General features: G+C 29.7%; 1 protein-coding gene across 5 annotated transcripts in view; it reads right to left on the minus strand.

Annotated features, from left to right (window-relative positions):
* The window catches only part of Gprk2 (G protein-coupled receptor kinase 2), a 205,007-nt gene that overhangs the window by 7,815 nt on the left and 182,455 nt on the right, over positions 1-14,737 (minus strand). For all 5 annotated transcript variants that reach the window (XM_089088485.1, XM_089088486.1, XM_089088484.1 and 2 more), the window contains one exon: positions 1,337-1,462. In XM_089088485.1, the coding sequence (XP_088944611.1) occupies positions 1,337-1,462 (126 nt within the window). The remainder of the gene's footprint in view (positions 1-1,336; positions 1,463-14,737) is intronic.

The raw sequence follows: 14,737 nt of genomic DNA on the forward strand, positions 1-14,737 counted from the left end.
TAGCCCCAATTTCCGCTCTTATAAGTTGTCAATACTCTTTGATATGTAATTAGGAAGAGGCAGGAATGCTGTAAAAAGGTACCAATTGAAAAGCAAAATTTCCGAGTTTCAGGAGTTAAATCTCTAAAGATAATTTCTCACTAATAGATGGTAGAAATGAAAATGTTTCCAAAATTCGGAGGGGTTCGGTCGATGCTAAGTGTGCCATTAGTGCAGCAGATGTATCTTAAGTCAAGTGCGAGTACCTTACTTTTGGCTCTTCGTCTCTTTCACTTGCAATACCACTGGCATGCAAATCGTTTTCTGTCCCCCTCTGGAGGCGTCTTTAGATTGTTGAGCATTAATGTTATAAACAATTTACTATATTTCCATTCTCGGCTAATTTCTGACTCAAAGACGAAAATCCGGATTGATTCTTCAAGAATTGTTGTAAAAAGGGGTAAATATAAATCAAAAGACTTTGTGAAAATTACCTGCAGCTTTTTGTGATCAAAACCAGATCTTGTCCTCTGTTAAATAGAAATGATATTTCTTTTTTGCGCATTCTGTGTTTCCGGTGTTGTAAATTTCTTCTTTTTCTCCCTCCATGGTACCGTAATGGGAACATTAAGTTAGAATAAGTAGTAAGCTTATAGATATCAGAAAAAAAACTTCCTCCATTCCACTCAGTATCTATTGTTCATAGTTAGTGTCTTTCTTTCTTTTTAAACATTTATATTTAAAAAATTTACCACAGAAATATTTCTCTCCTTTTGGTCGGGATTTTTAAACTAAATCGCACAGTAGTTTCAATATAGAGATTATTTAATTAATTAAGTAATTGCGCATTGTAATTGCGCTGAATTAATTTAGCATTGCAAACCTGGCTGTACTAACCTAATACAACTGCTTAATTTTACCCTCTTCTGTTGCCGAGAAACGTCTGGCAGTGGCGACTGCCATCTAGATTATGATTGTTTGGATATTATGTAGATGACAATAAAGAAAAAACAATATACCGGTAATTTTCATTCACTCTTTTTACCTTTATTCTGACACGAGAATATAATGTAGAACATACCATAGGAATATCCCGATAATATATGAAATCTGGTATGCCAATGATTCAGTTAGCACGCAAAGAAGAAGAAATAAACAATATGCGTCTAAACATACAAAAACGAAGAAAACAACAAATGTAATTTTTAAAATGTTAAAAAAATCGAAGGATTAGACTTAATTTAGCCCACAACAGTTTAAAAAGTTCCTTATTCCTTCTCTAGGCAATAGGAGGAATAAAATATTTACACAAAAATTTAACAAAAAATACAAAATAACATAATTTACCAAATTTTACCTTTTTGCTCCAAGGAAAACAACCATTCTTTTCGGGTTCAGGCGGCCTCTCAAAGTCTAAATCTGGTGATCGAGTATTATTCGGACCAAAAATATTGAGCTCCTTAAAAACCTCCGTCTCGATCATCTGAGAGATAAGACAATTATGAGAGAAAAAACAATTTTTGATGAAAAAAATTATGTGAGCTACCTCATTTTTAAACACATTAGTATTGCAATGACGTCATGTGCCAACATAATTTTGAATTGAACTTAAGTATCTGAAATTTTAATTTTAATAAATACAATTTTATCTTAGCTCTCAGTTCCGAGTCACTAAAGCAGTTAGGATGTAAACTGCAAAAATATCTAAGGTGCTTCATCAAAAATTATAATTTTTTAATTGAAACTAGAGAAATACCTACAAAATTTAAAAGAAGCTTTATTTTCTATTAGGTTAAATCCACTTATAGCATAAAAAGAGAGATACGACAGAATAAACATCAGTAAGCTCACAGTTTCCAACGCAACAAAATGAACTTAATGAAATCGAATTACCGGAATTACATCTATGACGAACGAAACATTACAAAAGGAACATGGCTTAGTATAAAATACCAAGTGTAATTAGTCTGCTTACAAAAGGCGTTTTAAGTTGTTTCATAATGCGTAGAAGACAAATGAACAACCTAGACCACCAAATCTGACAAGAAGAATCCGATTAGCTAAGATAATGGGTATTGAAAAAATCTCTAAAGAAATGACAAACGAAAATGAATAAAAAATACATACAGTCAGAATACTTGTCAGCAAAAATTACAACGACTCGAAAACAAAAGTGAAGAACAAAGAAACATACGGTTGTAATATAAGCGGTAGCAAGAATTAAAACTACTCAAAGCAAAAGTTAAGAAAAAAAAAGGCTAAAAGATAAACGACATTGAGAATTACAAGCAATCACGACAAAGCGAGCATCAGAACGTGTCAAAAATGGAGTGAAAAACAGAATTATGCTTTCAGAAGACAAGCGACATCAAAAATCAGAACGAGCCAAAAATGAAAGTGAAATAGAACAAAATATTACATTAGAAGAACAACGTCATCAGTGCCATCTTCGACGCCAACAAAATGCGGCAAAAAAACCCCCAGCACAAATGAACAAAGATACCATAAACTACGCAACTGTTGATTACTAGTCATTGGGAACCTTCAACGTTCTATGTATCCCCTGGGGAGCCTTCCATTTTCCCAAAAAAAGTGTAGCAAACAAAGCTGACTCATTTGGAGGTTGCTCTTACAACGAGAATCAATATATAAAAGGGTAACGACGCTTGTGAGCCGTACCTGACAACTGACATTTCCCTGGCTTCCAATATTCCCTGCATAGTCTGTAGACTTATCTTCCAATTCTTTCAAACTTCTTTTCATTTGCGGGAACACCCCGCACCTTCACTATTCTGCTATTTACATCTTCACAAAATCCACCATCTTTACTAATAATACTACCCGGGGTTGTGAAGCTATCCACTTGATCGATTTTCTCGTTACCTAACAACATCTCTTCATTATCATTTTTCGTAACTTTAAGCGAAATACATTTCATAACATTAATTTTCAAACCTTTTTGCACTCTCAAATTTTCCAAAAGTTCATTTTTTCGCTGATTTTTTTTTTGTAACTAATGTCTATCAGAGAATAATTCATAGGGCACAATCTGCCCATCAGGGTTTTCTACCATCAGGGTAGAAATTATAATTGCAAAGATGCACTGCCATATGTATTAAGGTTGTGTCAGTAGATTGTATATATGGAATTCTAGCACACTATGTTCCTTGGCACCTTTCCAAGGCAGATTACCAGACTGGTTATTGCTATTGATATCAAATGCACAAGGAATTTCACAAGAATATTCAGTACAGTTTGACGTGCACATTTTAAAAAGTGAGCAAACCTATAAAGTGGTCAAACACGTTTTGAAACTATAGTCGAGATTGTATAACACAACCAGACTTGTTTTTGCTATTGATTGAAAGTACCTATGGAATTGCACAAGAATATGCAGTAAAGTTTCACGTACAAATTGCAAAAAGCGAGCAAATCTATAAAGAGGTCAAACACGTTTTGAGAGCATAGTAGAGATTGTATAACTCAACCAGACTGGTTATTGCTTTGCGAATTGGACTATACGAACGATATTAATTGAATAATAGGGAAAAAAAACAGAGCTAGATAGCATTTGCAAATTGGACTAAACGAACGATAGTAATTGAATAATAGGGAAAAACAGAGCTAGATAGCATTTGCGAATTAGATCGTATGAAGATGGAGAAAAAAAAGGGTTAAACTAATCATTCAACAATTGCCTTTAGTCAAGACTAATTCGTTAGGAACGTTTCGCTGCTAAGGCCAACCCCAATTGTAAAAAAAGGGTATAGCATTTGCGAATTGGTGATTATCAGTTAAGGTAGCCCCTCGAGTTTGTTAACTCATAGATTATTTATTTTAAATTTGAAACAATATCAATCTATGGAAATGGTTAACGATGATAAAATGGTCTTATGACTTGACCTAGCTTTACTTCTTCGATGTGTTCTGTATAATACACAAGTGGTGTTTGAACAGTGTTGTCAATTTAAAATAGAGTTTAACGTTATATTATACTATAAAGTTGATACTAAGAGAGATTTAGATGGCAATAAAAGAATTTTAATAATGAAATTCAGAACAAACCTTAGAAATCCTTGCAAATCAAGTAGTAAGGTGTGCGTGAGTACAAACCATCAAGGATCATAAGCACCAACGACCCTAACCACTAGAGACCTAAATCCCAAAAAGGTCCCCTATCCCCAATCTCGAAAGGCACCCCCTCCTACTTTTTGGCACCCTCCCCCCATTTTTTATTTTTTTTTTCAACTTTTTTTTTTTTTTTATAACGATATATTTTTTTCAACTATTTTTTTTACATGTCTTCGAATGAGATGAAACATACTTAAAAAAAAAAAAAATCACATTTAATATTTTCCAAACTCAAAATGAGAATGCTATAGACATGTTAGTCATGACCTTTACTATTAGAAAAATAATGTTTGTAGTAGCACTTTTTTTTAATTGGACTAACATTTTTTTGGACTTCGAAATTATTCAACTTTTTTTTTACGTATCTTAAAATGACATCGATGACACACCAATAAAAATTGTGTACGACTCAAAATGGAATAATGATTAATCTACTGATTACGAACTAAGAGAAGAGAATAACTACAATATTAAGAGAAAACATGGTAAACTATTTTATGGAACAAATTCAAAATGTGCATCCTTTTTCGGATATGCTGGATAAAATTGACAAAATCTAAGTATCAGATTGAATAAATGCTTTATCAACATCATTTGTCGGATATGACGGATAAAATTAACAAAACCTAAGTATTAGAGTGATTAAATGCTTTATGAGCATTCTTTGTTGGATATCTCGGATAAAATCTAAGTATCAGAGTGATTAAATTCTATATCAACATACTTTTCTCGGATACATGGGATAAAATTGATAAAATCTAAGTATTAGAGTGAATAAATGCTTTATCAACATCCTCTAAATGCATTATCAACATCATTTGTCAGGTATATCGGATAAAATTGAAAAAATCTAAGCGTCGGAGTGAATAAATTTTTTATATCAACATCTATTGTCAGATACATCGAATATAATTGACAAAATATAAGTATCAAAGTGAATAAATGCTTTATCAGCATCCTTTGTCGAATATATCAGATAAAAGTGACAAAATATAAGTACCAGAGTGAATAAATTCATTATCAACATCATTTGTCGGATATGTCAGTTATAATTGACATGTCGGATAAAATTGACAAAATCTAAGTGTCAGAGTGAATAAATTTTTTTTCTCAACATCTTTTGTCAGATACATCGAATATAATTGACAAAATCTAAGTGTTGAAGTGAATAATTTTTTTTATCAACATCATCTGTCAGATACATCGGATAAAATTGACAAAATGTAAGTATCAGAGTGATTAAATGCTTTATCAGCATCCTTTGTTCGATATCTCGGATAAAATCTAAGTATCAGCGTGATTAAATTCTATATCGACATCCCTTTCTCGAATACATGTGATAAAATTGATAAAATCTAAGTATCAGAGTGAATAAATGCTTTATCAACATCCTCTAAATGCATTATCAACATCATTTGTCGGGTATATCGAATAAAATTTACAAAATCTAAGTATCAGTTTGATTAAATTCTATATCAACAACCCTTTCTCGAATACACGGGATAAAATTGACAAAATCTAAGTATCGGATTGATTAAATTCTATATCAACAACCCTTTCTCGAATACATGGGGTAAAATTGAAAAAATCTAAGTATCAGAGTGAATAAATGCTTTATCAGCATCCTTTGTCAGATATGTCAGTTAAAATTGACATGTCGGATAAAATTGACAAAATCTAAGTGTCAGAGTGAATATTTTTTTTTTATCAACATCTTTTGTCAGATACATCGAATATAATTGACAAAATCTAAGTGTCAGCGTGAATAATTTTTTTATCAACATCATCTGTCGGATATATCGGATAAAATAGACAAAATCTAAGTATCAGAGTGATTAAATTCTATATCAACATCATTTGTCGGATATGTCGGACAAAATTTTTTTATCAAGGAAATATCTGAATGCGTTTAAGGTATAGTACGAATGGCTTGCAAAAACACGAAAATACTATCAGATAAAATATATCAGATAAAAGTGACAAATCTATATAAATGTGACAAAATATAAGTACCAGAGTGAATAAATGCATTATCAACATCATTTGTCGGATATGTCAGTTAAAATTGACATGTCGGATAATCTATATATATATCAATATATCAGATAAAAGTGACAAATATAAGTACCAGAGTGAATAAATCCATTATCAACATCACTTGTCAGATATGTCAGTTAAAATTGACATGTCGGATAAAATTTACAAAATCTAAGTGTCAGAGTGAATATTTTTTTTTCTCAACATCTTTTGTCAGATACATCGAATATAATTGACAAAATCTAAGTGTTAGAGTGAATAATTTTTTTATCAACATCATCTGTCAGATACATCTGATAAAATTGACAAAGTTTATGTATCAGAGTGAATAAATGCTTTATCGAAATCATCTGTCGAATATATCGGACAAAATTTTATTATCAGGGAAATATCTGAATGCGTTTAAGGTATAGTACGAATGGCTTGCAAAAACACGAAAATACTATCAGAATGAATAAATTCTTTATCAACATCCGTTGTTGGATATGTCATTATGAAAAAAAAATTGAACAAATTCTTTATTAACATTCATTATCGATTGAAGTCGCTTCCTAGACAGACAATACAGCAATTTCACAAAATCTAAGTATAGGAGTCATTAAATTCTATATCAACATCCATTTCTCGGACACATAGGATAAAATTGACAAAATCTAAGTGTTAGAGTGAATAATTTTGTTTTATCAACATCTTTTGTCAGATACATCGGATAAAATTTACAGAATCTAAGTGTCAGAGTGAATAATTTTTTTTATCAACATCCTTTGTCAGATACATCAAATAAAACGTACAGAATCAAAATTTCAGAATATGCTTTAACAACATCCTTTATCGAATATGTCTGATAAAGTTGACAAAATCGAAGTATCAGAGAGACTGAATTCTATATCAAAATACTTTTCTCAGATACATAGGATAAAATCGACAAAATCTAAGTTTTAAAGTGAAAAATTTTTTTTTATCAACATCCTTTGCCAGATACATCGGATAAAATTGACAAAATCTAAATTTCAGATGAATAAATGCTTTAGCAACATCCTTCATCGGATTTTTGGGATAAAATTGACAAAATCTAAGTGTCAGAGTGACTAAATTCTATATCAACATCCTTTTCTCGGATAAATAGGATGAAATTGACAGAATCTAAGTATCAGAGTGAATAAATTTTTTTAATCAACATCCTTTGTCAGATACATCAAATAAAATAGACAACATCTAAATTTCAGAATTAATAAATTCATTATCAACATCCTTTGTCAGATATGTCGGATAAAGTTGACAAAATCTAAGTGTTGGAGTGAATACATTTTTTTTATCAACATCATTTGTCAGATACATCGGATAAAATAGAGAGAATCTAAGTGTCAGAGTGAATAAATTTTTTTATCAACATCCTTTGTCAGATACATCAAATAAAATTTACAAAATCTATATTTCAGAATGAATACATGCTTTAACAACATCCTTTACCGGATATGTCGAATAAAATTGACAAAATCTAAGTATCAGAGTGATTAAATTCTATATCAACATCCTTTTCTCGGATACATAGGATAAAATTGACAAATTCTAAGTGTTAGAGTGAATAAATTTTTTTTATCAACATCCTTTGGCAGATACATCAAATAAAATGGACAAAATCTAAATTTCAGAATTAATAAATTCACTAACAACATCCTTTGTCGGTTATGTCTGATAAAATTGACAAAATCTAAGTATCTGAGTGAATGATTTTTTTTATCAACATCCTTTGCCAGATACGTCGAATAAAATTGATAAAATGTAAGTGCCAGAGAGAATAATTTTTTTTTATCAACATCCTTTGTCAGATACATCAAATAGAATTGACAAAATCTAAATTTCAGAATGAATAAATGCTTTAACAACATACTTTATCAGATATGTCAGATAAAATTGACAAAATCTAAGTATCAGAGTGACTTAATTCTATATCAACATCCTTTTCTCGGATACATAGGATAAAATTGACACATTCTAAGAATTAGAGTGAATAATTTTTTTTTATCAACATCCTTTGGCAGATACATCGGATAAAATTGACAAAATCTAAATTTCAGAATGAATAAATTCATTATCAACATCCTTTGTCGGATATGTCAGATAAAATTGACATAATCTAAATATCAGAGTGAATAAATGCTTTATCAACATCCTTGAAATGCATTAATAACATCATTTGTCGGCTATATCGAAAAGAATTGACAAAATATATGCCGCAAATTAATTAAATTTTTTATCGTAGTTTTTTTCTCAAATAATCGGGATAAACTTTATAAAATATAAGTACCAGAGTTATTATGTTCTATATCAACACCCCTTTCTCAGATACATGGAATAAACTTGATAAAATCTAAGCATCAGAGTGAATCAATGCTTCATCAGTAACCCTTAAATGCATTATCAAGATCACATGTCACATACCTCAGATTAAATTGACAAAATCTAAGAACCAGAAAGAAAAATTTCGTTTTTAAAGTTTTTGTTGGATACATTCATCCTTTGTCAGATATGTCGGATAAAATTGACAAAATCTAAGTATCAGAGTGAATATTTTTTTTTATCAACATCCTTTGCCAAATAAATCGAATAAAATTGACAAAATCTAAGTATCAGAGTGATTAAATGCTTTATCAGCATCCTTTGTTGGATATCTCGGATAAAATCTAAGTATCAGAGTGATTAAATTCTATATCAACATCCTTTTCTCAGATAAATGGGATAAAATTGATAAAATCTAAGTATCAGAGTGAATAAATGCTTTATCAACATCCTCTAAATGCATTATCAACATCATTTGTCGGGTATATCGGATAAAATTGAAAAAATCTAAGCGTCAGAGTGAATAAATTTTTTATATCAACATCTATTGTCAGATACATCGAATATAATTAACAAAATCTAAGTATCAGAGTTAATAAATGCTTTATCAGCATTCTTTGTCGAATATATCGGATAATAGAGACAAAATCTAAGTACCAGAGTGAATAAATTCATTATCAACATCATTTGTCGGATATGTCAGTTATAATTGACATGTCGGATAAAATTGACAAAATCTAAGTGTCAGAGTGAATAAATTTTTTTTCTCAACATCTTTTGTCAGATACATCGAATATAATTGACAAAATCTAAGTGTTGAAGTGAATATTTTTTTTTATCAACATCCTCTGTCAGATAAATCGGATAAAATTGACAAAATATAAGTATCAGAGTGATTAAATGCTTTATCAGCCTCCTTTTTGGATATCTTGGATAAAATCTAAGTATCAGAGTGATTAAATTCTATACCAACATCTCTTTCTTAAATATATGGAATAAATTGGCAAAATCCAAGCATCAGAGTGAATAAATGCCTTATCAACATCCTCTAAATGCATTATCAAAACATTTGTGTGGTGTATCGGATAAAATTGACAAAATCTAAGTATCAGTTTGATTAAATTCTATATCAACAACCCTTTCTCGAATACATGGGATAAAATTGACAAAACTAAAGTATTGGATTGATTAAATTCTATATCAACAAACCTTTCTCGAATATATGGGATAAAATTGAAAAAATCTAAGCGTCAGAGTGAATAATTTTTTTTTTATCAACATCTATTGTCAGATACATCGAATATAATTGACAAAATCTAAGTATCAGAGTGAATATATGCTTTGTCAGCATCCCTTGTCGAATATATCGGATAAAATTGACAAAATCTAAGTACCAGAGTGAATAAATGCATTATCAACATCATTTGTCGGATATGTTAGTTAAAATTGACATGTCAGATAAAATTGACAAAATCTAATTGTCAGAGTGAATAATTTTTTTTTCTCAACATCTTTTGTCAGATACATCGAATATAATTGACAAAATCTAAGTGTTAGAGCGAATAATTTTTTTATCAACATCATATGTCAGATACATCGGATAAAATTGACAAAATCTAAGTATCAGACTGAATAAATGCTTTATCAACATCATTTATCGGATATGTCGGACAAAAAATTTTTATCAAGGAAATATCTGAATGCGTTTAAGGTATAGTACGAATGGCTTGCAAAAAACACAAAAATAATATCAGAATGAATAAATTCGTAATCAACATCCGTTGTTGGATGTCATTATGGAAAAATTGTAAGTGGGTAAGTAAGTAAGTAACGAACTCTTTCTTGAATTCACCTCTTGGATACACAATAGAGAAATTTAATTCAGAAAATTATGCAAAAAAATTAATAAAATTCTTTATTAACATTCATGATCGATTGAAGTCGCTTCCTAGACAAACAATGCAGCAATTTCAGAAAACCTAAGTATAAGAGTAATTAAATTCTATATCAACATCCATTTCTCGGATACATAGGAAAAAGTTGACAAAATCTAAGTGTTAGAGTGAATAAATTTGTTTTATCAACATCTTTTGTCAGATACATCGGATAAAATTGACAGAATCTAAGTGTCAGAGTGAATAATTTTTTTTATCAACATCCTTTGTCAGATACATAATTGACAAATTCTAAGTGTTAGAGTGAATACATTTTTTTATCAACATCCTTTGCCAGATACATGGGATAAAATTGACAAAATCTAAATTTCAGATGAATAAATGCTTTAACAACAACCTTTATCATATATGTCGGATAAAATTGACAAAATCTAAGTATCAGAGTGACTAAATTATATATCAACATCCTTTTCTCGGATACATATGATAAAATTGACAGAATCTAAGTGTCAGAGTGAATAAATTTTTTTTTATCAACATCCTTTGTCAGATACATGAAATAAAATTGACAAAATCTAAATTTCAGAATGAATAAATTCATTATCAACATCCTTTATCGGATATGTATGATAAAGTTGACAAAATCTAAGTGTTGGAGTGAATACATTTTTTTTTATCAACATCTTTTGTCAGATACATCGGATAAAATAGAGAGAATCTAAGTGTCAGAGTAAATACATTTTTTTATCAAAATCCTTTGTCAGATACATCAAACAAAATTTGCAAGATCTATATTTCAGAAAGAATACATACTCTAAAAACATCCGTTATCAGATATTTTGGATAAAATTGACAAAATCTAAGTATGAGAGTGACTAAATTCTATACCAACATCCTTTTCTCGGATACATAGGATAAAATTGACATATTCTAAGTGTTAGAGTGAATAAATTTTTTTTATCAACATCCTTTGTCAGATACATCAAATAAAATTGACAAAATCTAAATTTCAGAATGAATAAATTCATTATCAACATCCTTTGTCGGATATGTCGGATAAAATTGACAAAATCTAAGTATCTGAGTGAATAATTTTTTTATCAATATCCTTTGCCAGATACATCGAATAAAATTGATAAAATATAAGTGTCAGAGTGAATAATTTTTTTTTATCAACATCCTTTGTCAGATACATCAAATAGAATTGACAAAATCTAAATTTAAGAATTAATAAATGCTTTAACAACATACTTTATCGGATAAGTCGGATAAAATTGACAAAATCTTTTTTTTTATCAACATCCTTTGCCAGATACATCGGATAAAATTGACAAAATCTAAATTTCAGAATGAATAAATTCATTATCAACATCCTTTGTCGGTTATGTCAGATAAAACTGACAGAATATAAATATCAGAGTGATTCAATTCCATATCAACATCCTTTTCTCGGATACATTGGAGAAAATTGACAACATCTAAGTATCAGAATGAATAAATGCTTTATCAACATCCTTGAAATGCATTAACAACATCATTTGTCGGCTATATCGGATAAAATTGACAAAATCTAAGCATCAGATTGATTAAATTCTATATCAACATCCCTTTCTCGAATACTTGGAATAAACATGATAAAATCTAAGTATCAGAGTTATTAAATTCTATATCAACATCCCTTTCTCAGATAGATGGGATAAAATTGACAAAATCTAAGTATCAGTGTGAATAAATGCTTTATCAATACCCCTTAAATTCATTATCAACATCACATGTCAGATACATAAGATAAAATTGACAAAATGTAAGTACCAGAAAGAATAAATTCGTTTTCAAAGTTTTTATCGGATACATACATCCTTTGTCGGATATGTCGAATAAAATTGACAGAATCTAAGTATCAAAGTTAATAATTTTTTTTATCAACATCCATTGCCAGACACATCGAATAAAATTGACAAAATATAAGAGTCAGAGTGAATAAATTTTTTTTATCAAGATCCTTTGTCAGATACATCAAATTAAATTGACATAATCTAAATTTCAGAATGAAACAACATCCTTTGTCAGATATATTGGATAAAATTGACAAAATCTAAATATCAGAATGAGTAAATTCATTATCAACATCCTTTGTCAGATATGTCGGATGAAACTGACAGAATCTAAGTATCAAAATGATTAAATTCTATATCAACATCCCTTTCTTAGATACATGGGATAAAATTGACAAAATCTAAGTATCTGAGTGAATAAATGCTTTATCAAGATCCTTGAAATGCATTATCAACATCATTTGTCGGCTATATCGGATAAAATTGACAGAATCTAAGTATCAGAGTTATTAAATTCTATATCAACATCCCTTTCTCAGATACATGGGATAAAATTGATAAAATCTAAGTGTTAGAGTGAATAAATTCATTATCAACATCCTTTGTCGGATATGTCGGATAAAACTGACAGAATCTAAGTATCAGAGTTATTAAATTCTTTATCAACACCCCTTTCTCAGGTACATGGGATAAAATTGACAAAGTCTAAGAATCAGAGTGATTAAATGCTTTATCAATATCCCTTAAATGCTTTATCAACATCACATGTCAGACATATCGGATATAAGTGACAAAATCTAAGTACCAGAAAGAATAAATTCGTTTTCAAAGTTTTTATCGGATACATCAGATAACAGTCATAAAATCCAAATTCTATTCATTTTGACTTCATGTGTCGTTACGATGAATTTAGGTTAGACCCGTTATAGATGGCAGCACACCCGCTCAGACACACAGTCATAGTGAGAGATATTCAAAAAGTTGAGTTAATTTAGGTTCACTTGGAGTCGTCAGACATGCATTGGAATAAGCAAACACCCGCCCAGACACACAGGCAAAAAGAGTGAGAGAGATAAAAACACATACAAATACGTAGATTTAGACACAAAAACCGAAAAAGACATGGAGTGTACCCCGCGTGGGCGGGGTAATGATAATGCGTTTAAAGGATACTATTAATGAATTTATACTATATGAAATTTAGATTTTGTCAATTTTACCTCAATCATCCGAAAAAAAGTGCTGTTGACATGCACTTTACTAATTTTGTTGCTTAGATTTTGTAAGTTTCATTTAACATGTCCAACAAAGAATGTTGATAACGAATTTATTCACTCTGATATTTAGATTTTGTCAATTTTAACCCATGTATCCGGCAAAGGATTATTCTGGCAAAGGAAATTATTCACTCTAACACTTAGAATTTGTCAATTTTATCCTATGTATCCGAGAAAAGGGTGTTGATATTGAATTCACTCAATCTGGTACTAAGATTTTGACTGTTCTAGCCATAATATCCGATACATTATGTTGTTAAGTAATTTATACATTCTGACATATAGATTCTGTCAATTTTATTTGACGCTTCGGAGAAACTTTGTTGATAAAAAAAATTTATTCACTTCGACACTTATATTTTATGAATTTTATTCGATGTATCTGGCAAAGGATATTGATAAAATAATTATTCACTCAGATACTTAGATTTTGTCAATTTTATCCGACATATCCGACAAAGGATGTTGATAATGAATTTATTCATTCTGAAATTTAGATTTTGTAAATTTTATTTGATGTATCTGACAAAGGATGTTGATAAAAAATTTATTCACTCTAACACTTAGAATTTTTCAATTTTATCCTATGTATCCGAGAAAAGGATGTTGATATAGAATTTAGTCACTCTGATACTTAGATTTTGTCAATTTTATCCGACATATCCGGTAAAGGATGTTTTTAAAGCATTTATTCATGCTGAAATTTAGATTTTGTCAATTTTATTTGATGTATCTGACAAAGGATGTTGATAAAAAAATTTATTCACTCTGACACTTAGATTCTGTCAATTTTATCCGATGTATCTGACAAAAGATGTTGATAAAAAAAATGTATTCACTCCAACACTTAGATTTTGTCAACTTTATCCGACATAACCGACAAAGGATGTTGATAGTGAATTTATTCATTCTGAAAGTTATATTTTGTCAATTTTATTTGATGTATATGACAAAGTATGTATATAAAAAAAAATTATTCACTCTGATACTTAGATTCTGTCAATTTTATCCTATGTATCCGAGAAACGGATATTGATATAGAATTTAGTCACTCTGATACTTAGATTTTGTCAATTTTATCCGACATATCTGATAAAGGATGGTGTTAAAGCATTTATTCATTCTGAAATTTAGATTTTGTCAATTCTATTTGATGTATCTGACAAAGGATGTTGATAAAAAAATTTATTCACTCTGACAATTATATTTTATCAATTTTACTCGATGTATCTGGCAAAGGATG

The sequence above is a fragment of the Artemia sp. Qi Xiang Cuo genome, chromosome 4 (assembly GCF_049724085.1).
Source record: "Artemia sp. Qi Xiang Cuo chromosome 4, ASM4972408v1, whole genome shotgun sequence".
In the NCBI taxonomy this organism is placed as follows: domain Eukaryota; kingdom Metazoa; phylum Arthropoda; class Branchiopoda; order Anostraca; family Artemiidae; genus Artemia; species Artemia sp. Qi Xiang Cuo.